At 40.6% G+C, this 13,509-nt stretch overlaps 2 protein-coding genes across 2 annotated transcripts; both read right to left on the reverse strand.

The window, feature by feature from the left end:
- Nucleotides 1-205: 205 nt before the first annotated feature.
- On the reverse strand, nucleotides 206-4,108 carry LOC120575671 (oligodendrocyte-myelin glycoprotein-like). Its single transcript, XM_039826489.1, has 2 exons — nucleotides 3,811-4,108; nucleotides 206-2,893 (listed from the first exon to the last, which is right to left on the reverse strand). The coding sequence occupies exons 1-2, from the start codon at nucleotides 3,816-3,818 to the stop codon at nucleotides 1,483-1,485; spliced, it is 1,419 nt and encodes a 472-aa protein (XP_039682423.1). The 5' UTR covers nucleotides 3,819-4,108; the 3' UTR covers nucleotides 206-1,482.
- Nucleotides 4,109-5,267: 1,159 nt separating this feature from the next.
- On the reverse strand, nucleotides 5,268-9,294 carry LOC120575606. The gene is made up of 2 exons (XM_039826407.1): nucleotides 9,143-9,294; nucleotides 5,268-6,448 (listed from the first exon to the last, which is right to left on the reverse strand). Exon 2 carries the CDS (start codon nucleotides 6,398-6,400, stop codon nucleotides 5,624-5,626), a length of 777 nt encoding a protein of 258 aa, XP_039682341.1. The 5' UTR covers nucleotides 6,401-6,448; nucleotides 9,143-9,294; the 3' UTR covers nucleotides 5,268-5,623.
- Between the last annotated feature and the right edge of the window lie 4,215 nt (nucleotides 9,295-13,509).

Consider the following 13,509-nt stretch of genomic DNA (forward strand, 5'->3'; position numbering starts at 1 on the left):
GTTTATATTTTCCTTGTAACTTCAGCCTTAGGGCTGACACCATACAGTCTATGGCTGACACCTATGTCAAAAACGCATGGGATATGTAGATGTTGACCACTCTCCACTGAGATGCTATTAGTGAAAACACTGTTAAAAAAAAAAAAATCAATCCTGCAGTGTAGGATAAAGAAAAATGTAGGGTAAAAAAATTCAAACAATCATCAAAAGGTGTAAATATCTCATCAGTTTTATTTGTACCATACAGAAATGGCCTTGGAGAAGTGATTCCCTGGCACTGTATTCTTCTAAAACTATCAAATGCCTCTTGCTGTGCTGCCTTTCCTACCATTTTGGCACCTTTTGGTACCATATTCGAAGGTATATCTAAAATGTAAAAACCCATAGGCTGGCACATCACTGTTATCTACTCTTAATGCAATCGAGATTGGAATATCTTAACATTTCATATAAATAAGATGAGAATGTCTGTGCTTTTATGCTCTGCGGCAATATAGCAGTAGGTTAGCATTCCTGGAACGTTCAATCACCATGCAGATCATTTTCACGAGCGTCACTGAATCATGAAGGACACTTAAGTTTAAGATGTGATCAAAATACAGAAGCAGTACTTGGCACTCAGACTTTGTTAAAGATAGTGATGCAACATTGTCCATTTGTTTCCCCTCCACTCCACAGAACTCTGTTTTTTCCTGTCATGACCAGTTTCTAACATACACCCTGTCCTCAGCTGGTAAGTGACATGGTTTGTTACGTGAAACAAGCAGGCAGGCGTCAAGGACATCTATGCAAAAAGGCAAGAGAATCAAAATAAGTCAAGATTTAGATATTAGAGTATAATACCTTTTTTGAATGCCAATGCAATAAAATAAAATAAAAAACATATGGCCACAATATGACCAAAGCAACATAAGACAGATCCTGCCAATAGTATAAATTAAAAAAATGGGGAAAATAAAACATACAGAATCATTTTTAGATCATAATGGGTACTGGACTGCATTGAAATGGGTAGACTTTAGTTGCAGATGAGCACCAGGCTACATTCATAATAAACTAGTCCCTGAATGTATAGTGCCATCATGTGCTTAGCTATACGCATTACAATGTTTGTTTTTTTATTCAAGTGGAGGCTTGTAAAAAATGTTTTTAGAAAAGATAATGCATTGCTTTTTAACCAGTTATTATAAAAGTAACATCATAGATCATTTATTTCTTTTTATATGTTTCTTTTTCTTTTTAATGTATGTTGTATGTCATGTCTGTGTCTTCTGAATGGACATTGAGTCTGGAATAAAAAGTTGATGATGATACCATATTCAGAATAGCAGGAATTGTTAAACTTGTCATGACGCATTTGTATTGTAAATGGCCTTTTGCTAAAAAAAAGCTGGTAATATACAATCCATGACAGTACTACAGGTGTCAACAGTTGTGTGTGTGCCCTATTTGTTTGTGCGGTGAATTCATAGTGTTTGTCTTTCAGAGGACTTGTTGCAGAATGATAGAAAGAAGGCCCAGCTTGTGTAGGAAAGGGAGCGAGGAGCAGATAGCAAGAGTCGGGCTTCTGTTGCTGATGCCGCTAGGATGGGACTGGTTCTTCCTCCTCACACTCCTGGTGCGAAGAGTGGTTGTCTTCTTTGTTTGGATGGAGGGGCTCTCTGTTGTAAAGAAACTGTCTGAGGCCACCGCCATGTCAGCCGTAATGGATGTTTCAGTAATGAAGCTCGTGTCAGAAAAAGAGGATGTGTCAGTGCCAATGGATGAGCCTTCCTTTGTGCCAGAGATGAGATGGGAATCAGTGCGGAGCATGTGCTCTGTGGTGGCAGATGCAGAGAGGTGATTAATAGTTAGGTGTGTGCCTGTGCTTCTGGGTCGCAGGGTGGAGATGCTCACGGGTGTGGCTGTGAAAGGGACGTGCTGTGTGTTCAAGATCTCTTTGGGGGTGTGTGGGGTGCTTTGCAGAGCGGAAACAGAGTACCACCACCCTGTCACACTGGTGTCAGGGGGCATGGAGCTCAGGTCCTGGCCACTCGCTGCAAGGGGGGGTAAGTTGTAGGAAGCAAAGTGCCAACCTCCAGCTTTGCCAGGGTGCACCCCTCCACAGACAGGCTGGGTGTGGCAGGGGCAGCCCAGGACGCGGGCAGGGGTGTGCTGAGTCCAGGAGAGTAAGTAGGTGATGTCGGCATAAAGGTGACAGTCCCAAGGGTTGTCGCCCAGAGTGATGACTCTAATTGATGTCATCTTGTCCAACACTCCAAATGGCAGCGTGGAAAAGCGGTTAGCATGCAGATAGAAGTGAGTTACTCTGAGGAGCCGGTCCAGAGAGCCCGGCAGCACCTTCACAAGCAAGTTGTGGGACAGGTCAATATTCTCCAGGTATACTGGCATGTTGGTGGGCAAAGTCCAGAATTGATTGTGGCTTAGGTTGAGAGTGCACAGATTGATCAGTGTGTTGTTGATGAAGATGGCACGCTCCAGCTTGTTGTTGGAGAGGTCAAGCAGTCGCAGATTCCACTGGTTGACCGTGTCGTTCTTGTCCAGCAACTGGAGGCGGTTGGAGGCGGCGTAGAGCTGCCAGAGGGAACGGGGCAAGCCGGCGGGCAGGTGGCTCAGCCGGTTATGAGACAAATCGAGGAAGCGGAGATGGGTGTATGCAGTGAGCTGGCCGTCCAGGTTGTGGAATCGGTTGTGGGACAAGTTGAGGGAGCGCATGTTGTGCTGCAGACCATCGGGCAACTGTCTCAGACCCCTGCATGAGCAGTCTACCTCCCTGTGGCTGCGGCCGCACAAGCACATGGAGGGGCACACGGCCAGGGCATGCAACCCCAGCAACAACACAAGCAGGAGTTCCAGAAGGGCCTCATTAGGGGAGAGCTTCAGCACAACATGCCTGTTTGAAAGAAAGATAGGGAGACAGGACAGGAGAGTGTTAGGGTTTGTCTTACACAGCATCCTCTTTGAACTCCTTGAGGCATACTGTGAAATGTTGCCTGCAGTGTGCTTGGAAAGTTAATTCAGGGAATGTTGCTATCTGTAGGAGAAGCACAGTGACTGCAGAGGGCTGTGCTGAATAAAACTTGTTTCATCGTTTCTATAAAGCTCCACCCTCTGTCGGAATTTCTCTCTCCCTCACACACAAGAACACGCGCACGCACACATGCGCGCACGCACGCACGCACGCACACACACACACACACACACACACACACACACACACACACACACACACACACACACACACACACACACACACACACACAAACACATCTTAGGCACATGCATACTGTAAATACCCAAACAGACTGCTGTACATCACTGCACTGCTAGTGGATACTCACATTCGCATCACATGCCAAACGGACTCCCCTAACCAAGCAGGAATGTTTTTTTTTTTTACGAATGTTGTAGCAGTGTCTTTTTGAGAAATGTGCATACTGTACTGTAAATATGCATCATCAGTAGCAGGTTGAAATTGACCTGATCTGCAAGGGGATATTTCGAGTCTATTCAAGAATATCATTCATCACAAAGGATGAGAAATCCCTGTAGTCATTCTCCCTGGCATCAGTTTGCGTGTTCAGTCATCAGTGGTTGTCAGAGCAGTCAGTCCCATGCTCTCAGAGGAGGAGAACTAGCTCAATAGATGGGTTGTATTAACGACTCCACAGAGAACTCATGCATCAGCTGGTGCAAAGGCAGGCAAAGACACAGTCAGGATCTCTACACTGCTGAAACTGCAGTATGTCAGCCAGGGTGTGGCAGAACGTGTGTGTAGAAAAAGAGTCTATAAATGTATCCATAACTCACCTTCTCATCTTATCATTCCAGTCACTTTTCTCTGCTCCTTTTTGCCGTACAGCCCCTCTTCCCTCTCCTGCTTTCAAGTTCGGGACCAGCTGCTGCTCTGCTGAAGGTGAATATTTGTTCTATGCCTGAATTCCACTCATAGAATTTGACCCTTGCTCACTTGTCCAGTGCGGGCTTTTTTGAGGTTGACCTGGTCCTTTTGTCCTCTTTGGAGAGCCGAGCGTTTGATGTTGCCTGTATGGATCTTTGGGTTAGCGCAATCAGGCACTGCCGGCTCTGGATTCACTCTGTGCTGTGGAAGTGAGCGGGGAGGGATGGGGTGTTGGTGGTGGTGGTGGGGGGGTGGAGCGCATAACGGAGGGGTCCCTGCATACAAGGTTGCTGCAAAGAAAACTCCTCGATCCCTTATCTGGCAGCTTTCAGGATTTACTTCTGCATTAAAAGCGACAACTATTGTTGTGGTTAGATTAATTGACTGATTTCAGTCCTGTTTGTACTCAAAACAAATTAGATTGTCGTCAGTTATCACCTAAATCAATATTATCCCTCTCTAAAGCATTCTCTTACAAAGAAACACAGTGCTGTAATTGGGTGTTATTTTCCCTGTGTAAATTTAGACACTGCCACAAAAGCATTCAAGATGTATTGCAGAGGACTCTAGTCCACTGCAGCTTCCTACCTGTCATCAGCAATACTAGCAACTCTCCATTCTGCAGCTGCATTGCTGTACTTGTGCCACACATTATTTACCTTGGGTTCTAAGGGACAGCGATACAGACGGTGATCAGGGTTAAATGTGGCAAATTTATCAAAATAATTAATAATAAATAGCATTATGATTTATGTAACCACAGCAGTTGAGAATCATTGTTCTCTTGTATTCGTTTTGCACTTCTCTTTGTTCAGTTGTCATGTAAATGGAACAAAGTACCTCTTTTGCAACGTGCTCCTTACTTCCTCACTCAACTCTCCCTGTACTTTCCTCTCATGCCGGCCTACACCCCCAGTACATAGCTATACATATTTGATTTGATATTACTGCATCCCATCTTTAAACTTGCACAACAGCCAGAGCTACTGCAAAGTGTTTTCCACCTCCTTGCTATTAGAGTTGAGCAGGATTTGAAGCAAGGGTTGCAAAGAAAAGGGACAAAGTATCCAGACTTTTAATGAAGGGTGCACATCCACCATGACGTCACGAGTAAGGAGATGAACGATTATCTGCAAAAGACGGCGGAAACAAGCGCATATTGGGTTTTTGAAAAGGTTTTTTGTTTGGCTTTGTCAGCTCTGGCTGAGGTGAAAGAGAGCGTTCTTTCTGAGTTGAGTGGCACTGCCTAGAGGAGGCACATTCTCTGCTTGCTAATCAAGCAGACCTCTCTCTCTCTCTCTCTCATATACACACACACACACACACACACTAAATGGGAATGGCTGCATAGTAATAAATACAAGACTGAGGTCACATTATCTTTTATTCCTCTGGTTGTTGTCATATCCATCATAAATGTATATACATCACAAGAGTAAGGTGTTAAGACACAGATATTCATGCACAAAAGTGTATGATAATATTAATATATTCCAATATACACAAATAACAATACAGTATAAACCAACTGTTTTCAGCCAGAAATGCTCAGTGCCCAGTTTGACAGATTTGGCAGCACACGCAGTTGTTGCAACTTACTGTAAAGCAAAAGCTGCTGAAAGAAGTATCATTCATTTAATGTAAAGGGTTAGTAAAAAAAACCAACAAAAAAAAAACTATAGGGAAGTGAAACAGGAAACTCTTTGGGATACACACACAACTCTACACCCCATCCTTTGGTTCCTCTGTGCCCTCAGAGGAGGAAGCTGCTACTGCGTTGGTGGACTGGGCATCAATGGCCTCCTCTTGTGGCTTTGAGGAGGCTGCCTTTTCATCAACGGTTACAGGTGTAGCTGAAGCGTCCTCACTCTTGGCACTTGTGTCTCCCACCTCCTTCTTGTCTTCCTCTCCTGTTTGTCCATCCTCCTTTACCTTCTCTCCTTCTTCCTTGGTGGTACTGTTACCCATCTCCTCCTGTGTTTGATTGATGTCAGACATTAACACGGTGGTCTCTTTGGCTTCTGTCTCTTTGTTCTTCTTGGCAGTTCCCATCCAGTAATCATTGGTGCTGATCAGGTCCGCGTTGCTGCTCAGCATCTTGACGCGCCTTCTCAAGTGGCACACCTTCCATATCAACACCACAACAGAAAGCAGCAGAATGGTACAGGCTATGATCAGGCTGCCAGACACCATGACCATAAGAGGACATTTCTTCCATTCCTTGTAAAACCTATTGATAGGTATGGTGGTGGTTGGCTTTGTGGTGGTTGGCTTTGTGTCAGGTGAAGAGCTCTGCCTTTTGGAGTCTTTGGAGGCTGTTTTAGTTGACGGTGTGATGGCATCATGCGCGGTGCTGGCAACACTGGTGGCAACATCTGTGTACATTGTTGTAGCTGATAAAGTGTTACCATTTGTGGTTTCATTTGTATGATCAACAGAAATAGGCTGTAATGTTTGAGCTCCACAGAATAGTGCACACAGGAAGAAGAGGCCCTTCATGTCGATATCTGAGAAGACATGGAAGAGCAGTTTGGTTTCAAATATGATCTGGAATACAAATTTAATACATTGAGGAGAATTAGATAGAAGCCCAGACATAGTACAATTTAATCTATGGGGCAACCATAATCAAACCAAAATCACGTTTTTGTTGTGTTTTTGTTGTGTTTAAGCCTAGTCATTTACTCTAGTTGTACTTATGTACAATTTTGAGGCACAATACAGACTTTTTCCAATTTAATGTATTTAATTTCTACTCGACTGTATTTTGAATGCAAATATTGTACTTTTTACTCCTATTCATGTATCGGTAAACTTTAGTTAATACTTATTTTACTTTGAACAAACAATGAAATGATGATCAATCTTGTTTACTGATTATTTGTAATTTTATAATTTATGTTATTTTATATGTATCTAACACATGCTTTGCAAAGCATTTATTAACCATTTACAAGGAATTATTATCATCATTTGTAACTTTATACTTGCCATCCAAATAAAGTTTATTGACGGCTTACAAATGCTTTCTGTTTTTTTTACATATTAATATTATATTTCTATATTTTTTGGGGCATTTTAGGGGCTTTATTAGGACAGGACAGCTTAGACATGAAAGGGGAGATAGAGGGGGAATGACATGCATCAAAGGGCCACAGGTGGGAGTCGAACCCACGGCCACTGCGTCGAGGACTGAGCCTCTGTATATAGGCACATGCTCTACCAGGTGAGCAGAAATGCTTTCTTAAAGGTTTACAAATCAGTTGGTAATCATTAACAAATACTTAATGTAATATGTAAAAGTTGTGACCTGTGCAACAATAAACTGTTTATAGAAAATAAACATAAAGAATTACTGATAATAAGTAAACATTATAAATAGTCCACAGATACTCTCATTCTGGAGGAAGGTGTTGGACCTGGCAAGCCAGATCACTGGCGAGGAGGTGACCCTTAGCCCTAAATTATGCTTATTAAATCTCAACCCAGACAGCTTTATAACTTCTAACAAAGTTAGGTCTCTACTGAAATATTGGTTTTTTAGAAGCCAAACGATGCATTGCTTGCTCATGGAAATCGGACACAGCTTGTGGCACATCGCAGTGGTTGAGGGGAAAGACTTTTTACTTAGCTCTAGAAAAGATAAGTTACACAATAAAAAGTGTTTTCTTCAATTTTCTTGAGAATAACAGTATGGATGTGGATGGTTGGAGTGAAAACTAGCTGGTGTTTTTTTTTTTGTCTAAATAAGATAACATTCTCCTAATGCCTGTAGTGTGCCATCTGTACTATACGGTGTTGAGATAAACAACGGCGGTATGTTTTTCGTGTAAGCATACACCTATGGATGTACAGATTTATGGCTGTGGGTACTACAGCTACTACATTTGATCCTTGGTCTCTTTTCTGTTTTATGTTATGTGCCTTGTTGTACTGTTTTGTCTGTAAAATGTACAAAAATGTCAATAAATACATGTTTAAAAAAAACCTATCAATTTACCATTTATTACTAAAGGTTATTATAAAGTGTTACCAAATAATGCTACAATATTGTAGATTAAGCTACCCAGCAGAGTTCAGGTTACATTAGCCCCACCTTCACCAATGGTAACAACTAAGTAATGCTTAGCCATTAATGCATTCATAGTTATAATTCATTAATATAACGTATATGATTCTGAAACGGGCCATTTTGCCTAATGAGTACTTTTACTTTCGGTACTTTGACTATATTCTGATTCTAATACCCATGTACTTTCACTGAAGTAAAACTTTGAATACAGGACTTTTACTTGTAACAGAGTAAGTCCACACTGTATACTGCTATTGCCTTCTCCTACTACTGAAAATCACATACTATATACCTATACTTTAGATTACTTGTAACCATTTTCCAAAACAATATAAGGATTTCTTAGATTTCTAAATGGATTATTTTCTTCTACATAGTACATGTACAGTATGAGAAGAACCTGGCAAAGATTGAAAAGTAAATCCATCACAATGAGCGTTTAGTTGCCATTGAATTTCTTGTTAGTGTAAAATGTATGTTGGTCTGAAAGACCTACGTGCTGAAGGTCTGACTTGCAACTGAACTACCCTAAGTCACCGAAAATGATGTCCAATCAAGTGTGAGGCATTATCTCCACGGATCTCAAGCAAATTCATTTCAGTTCTGTACACGGGAACCAGGTGCTGCCCTTTAAATATTTAAAAAGACAACTAAAGCGCGGTTAGAAATTGGTCCGTAGCAATGTACTGTAATTTATGTGTAATTTGAATGATCCTTTAACCTAATAATTCTTTAATCCTTTAATTGAATAAGCTTTGAATTTATGAGCTAAGGTGCCTGTATTGTTTGTTCTACAATCCCCCCCCCATAGTTTTCCCATAGAATAAGTGATTAGTTCAGATTTATTACTTATGCATTTCAGTTTTCAGTAGCCCTTATCACATTTCTTTCATTTTGAGGACATACTTGTGAATACATGATTGTAATTTTAACCCTAAAACAGTTTACTGTATATTTCATAATGTACAGGACTATCTTTAAAGTAGTCTAAAATTGCAAAAACATCACAATTGTATCATCATCTGTACCATTTAGAACATACAACAACACTGAATACAGATGTCAGCACATATTTGTTCTTCTTATTCCTTCTAATTATTCCTTGGTCCATTTGTTACGGTTTACAGGTTTCAAAATAAAAGCATGTGTTAATACAATCTGTCACTTACATTGTTGGTGATGTAGTTCCAGGAAGAATACGGTTTTGTATAAATAAATATGTCCCTAACGTGCTGCAAGTGAAAAGAGATGAGCGATGTATGAAGGAACAATGTCAAATGCCAGTAATCCAAATCAATGGGACACTCATCTGCCTGTCTTGTTCTTACTTCTCTATTTGGATTATAATTAGAAAAGGAAGTGGTTTTTGGTGTTCTGTTCGATGCTGTAGCTGGTCACGCAGACATCTGTCGTGCAGCAGGCTATAAAAAGTTTCAGCCATCCTAAATACTCACTGAGTAGCTTACTTACGATAAAATAGTTCTAACTCACTGATCATGAAGTATTTCATTTAAGGTTATTAGCCATTTCTGGCTTTAGTTCTGTGAGTAAAAATAACATGTATAAACAACACAACCCACAATCTGCACCAAAGTTAGAAATTGCATGATTTTAATACAAGCAGTAAAGCTGCAATTTGCACAATTCTTTATTTATTGAAATGGTATAGCCTTTAAGACCTGTCACAGGTATCTTTTTCTGGAAACGGACATGCTAACATGCTATTTCATCTCTTGCATAGTTTATAATAACTTTTTCTTTTCTCGGATGTGGGGTTAGGTTACATGGTTGGACTAAACATGCATACATCCGTTTTCTTCATCAACTTGTTTCTGTCCAAGCCACAATTGCTCACAGATTACTTTAATTATAGTCCATGTTTAATGTCACGTATCAACCAGACAAGGCCTTTTGACACTTTAGTCACTTAATACCACGTGTGGCGTTTTGCAGCACAACTCATCCACATAAAAGTGTTAAGCAAATATGTAAAAAAGCCCTGTTCAACATCTGTTCACAGGGCAAAATACACAATATCGTTGATTTGCATTGATTGCAAGTGTATTTATTTTATAAAGTTCCCCTTCTTGTTTCCTCTGTAACTGTAAGTTTGATTCCCGTGTGATTTATGGTCATTTCTGCTCTGTGTCTGCACCTGCACTTGTAACTTGCTTGATTTGACAAGTTGCCCCCTCCCTGCATATGACACTAGGAACACGCAAGACAGAAGCTAACAAACTCATTTCATCAATCAACACCCTCAATGTTCCAATTAGCATCTGCTTTGCAGGTATTGAGCTAAATACCCTGGAGTGTATAACACTGCTGGTCAATCTGCTGTGCTTTTGTCATCAAGGCAATGACACCAAATATCAGTTCTCATCAACATGACCATTGTTATAATAAAACGGATAATAAAAATGTATAATGAAATAATAATATTGGACAGCATCTTGTTATTCAGACAGAAGTGTGGAGATTAAATGTGTACAAGCCTATCATAAGTGGTGTTATAAATTACAGTGGCTGACTTCTAAAATTCAACTATGTGATTTGCTGTTGTAGTACACCACATAAGTTACTTTATTTGCAAGGCACTGCCATTCAAAGTCAGTTATCTTTCATCACATTGGTAGTGGCCACAGACGTTGAATAAATGCACTGAACATACTGTTTTAGATTTGTCTGAAGAAGAAATAAGTAGTTCAGTGCCTGTGTTTTATATACAAATTGAAGAGAAAAACGTTTCAATAATTTTCCAATGAACTTACAAATTCTTACTTACAAAAAGGTAACTCAGAGTGTTCATTCAGCCTCTGCCCTTGATGCTGATTAAATCTGATGAAGCAGAAATCAGGCTAAATACGTTTGAGAGGAACTGAGAATAGAAGGATGACTTAATCTCAAAAGCACCACACATCTTCCCCTGAGTGGTGGAAAGTCCCATTTGTCACTAACAACGTTGACAGTTTAGGCATAGGTTTTATTAGTATAGCACCTTTCAACAACAAGGCAATTCAAAGTGTCAGTTTACATAAGGCAGAAAGGCATTAAGAAAAGATATAAAAGGAAATACAAGGCAATAAAATAAGACGCACATTATTAGAATAAGCCAGTGACTCAGGGGTGAATTTAATGCTAGCGTTAGAGTGGAGAGAGTGGGAGAGTGAAGGGAGGAAGACTTAGAAGAATGAGCTGGTTGTCAACATATCAGTCTCGCTTTGCTAGACCTTCCTCCACAGCGCTGCGGAGGAGGGTCTGGCTGTTCCACACAGCATTCCGGGATGGAAGAAAAACGCGCTCTGGTTTATTGGCATTTCTTTAAACCAATCACAATCGTCATAAGCACCGGGCAGAGCGACGGTGCCGTTGCAAAACAGCCTCGGAAAGGAACTTGTTTTGGTGGAACGTGTGTGTTCAAAAGTTGTTTTAGTCGTGCAACAGAAAACTCCGATTGGACAGATAGTCTAGCTAGCTGTCTGGATTTACCCTGCAGAGATCTGAGGAGCAGTTAACCATAGTCCTCAAAAATCCACCGCAGTTTAAAATTCCAACACAAAATCCGGCTGAATTTCCGTTGGCACCGAACAATCCCGGAAGTGGAACGTCGTGGATACAGACCATCAACATGCTGACGATGACGCTGCGATGTTTAGTCTTTGTCCCGTCAAGGCTGCTGTGTGTCAGAGTGCATCGTCTAAGGCCTGGCCGATGGGTGGAGGCCATCTGCTTGGAAATGATGCCTGCATCCCCAGAACAGATTGAAGTTATCAATAGAATTGATCCTTTTATCAGTCCGCAGGTTTTGCTGAGCCATGTGTTGCATCCTAAGAGTCTGCTTAACTTGTTGATCCCTCTGTTGACCTTTGGCGGTGGTCCACTAATAAAAAATCTGGGCCCCCAGTTTGTCCAGACAATTAAACAGCTCAACTAAATCTTCAGATCACGGGCCCCCACATGTAGGATAATTGGATTCATTTTGAAGTGCTTACTCATCACTTGAATTTTCTCTTTTTTTCTAAAGTTGGCTGAACTGAATCCATAAATCTTGCCCTGTGTGGGAGACCAGTCTTAGAGATGAATTCTGATTAACTAGCTCGCCGGCAGAAGACATTGGCAGGGTGTCGTGGAGTTCAGAAGACTTTTCCAGCTCGAATTTCCTTGTCTCGAGCACAGCAATCTTCTGAAACAATTTATGACAGTCTGTGCCCTTTATCGACTGTGATGAGCAGAGAGGCTAAGAGCAGTCCAGGGCACAATGCTGCCAGTAGTACACTAGGTTCAGTGGTGGAAGACATATTCAGATCCTTTACTTAAGTAAAATTACTAATACCTCACTGTAAAAATACTCTGTTACAAGTAAAAATCCTGCGTTGAAAATGTTACTTACGTAAAAGTATGTAAGTATCATCAGGAAAATGTACTTAAAAGTATTAAAAGTAAAAGAACTCAATGCAGAAAAAACATCGCATTTTAGAAACAATCCAAACAGTTCTGTGTTAAAGGGTCTGATCATTTCAGCTGGACTTCTAGGCCTGTAGATTATTGGGTAGTTTAATTTGTAATAAAACATCACATTTTATAAACTACATTTGTTTTGTGTGCAAAAATCTTAATTTGTAACTAAAGCTGTCAGATTAATGTAGTGGAGTAAAAAGTATGATTTTTCTCTCTGAAATGTATTGGAGTAGAAGTAGAAAGTGGCTCAAGACTCAAGTAAAGTACAAGTAACTCAATTTGTACTTAAGTACAGTACTTGAGCAAATGTCCTTAGTTACGTTGTCATAAGTTATCTTCCCAATGTTACAGTGTAGATGGAGAGGAAAAGTACACGCATTGGTTCTGCACATATCAATGTTCCTCAGGCCCAGAATTCAGTAACAGCACATAACAAAAACAAACAAATGACTAATTGTTATTTGCTTTGATTGCCATGCAGGGAAGAAAGGACATTCTGTGTCTGGCCTCCCAGTGAAGGAAACAGTTTCCTCCTACCAAATGCTGGTCATGAGCTCCAGTACCAGTCGGAGTCAAAGAGCTTTTGGTTGCAGTGCATCAGCAGCCAGGATATAAGGTCCTTTCTTTTCTGCTGGATTGATACCAGTATGCAGAAATCAATCCATCATTTGTCCTAGTCATAGCAACACTTAGGATGCATCCTTTGCAATAAAAGGTTTCAAGGACTGGATGCAAGCAGCATTTATCATTTTACTGACAGCTCCCAAGGCTTCATATTAAAAACTTTTGATAGTCATGGCTTAAAAGCTGCATAAGCACAAATGTGAGAAAAACAAGGCAGACAGATTTTTTTTTATGAAGCTTATAAAGCATTGCCTATGCCAACAGTCCATACTGTTCTGCTATAGACTACAACTATGGAAAAAATCAATAAAATATCCAAGCCAGATTTGGACAATGCAGATGCAAGCAGTCTTACATACTTAACTGAGTACTAGTGAATCTGTTTCGAACCAGATAATATGCTGTTATGCAGAGACATCTTCTTAAATGCACTTTGAATCACCCCCCCCCCCAT

Source organism: Perca fluviatilis, chromosome 16, assembly GCF_010015445.1.
Source record: "Perca fluviatilis chromosome 16, GENO_Pfluv_1.0, whole genome shotgun sequence".
In the NCBI taxonomy this organism is placed as follows: Eukaryota; Metazoa; Chordata; class Actinopteri; order Perciformes; family Percidae; genus Perca; species Perca fluviatilis.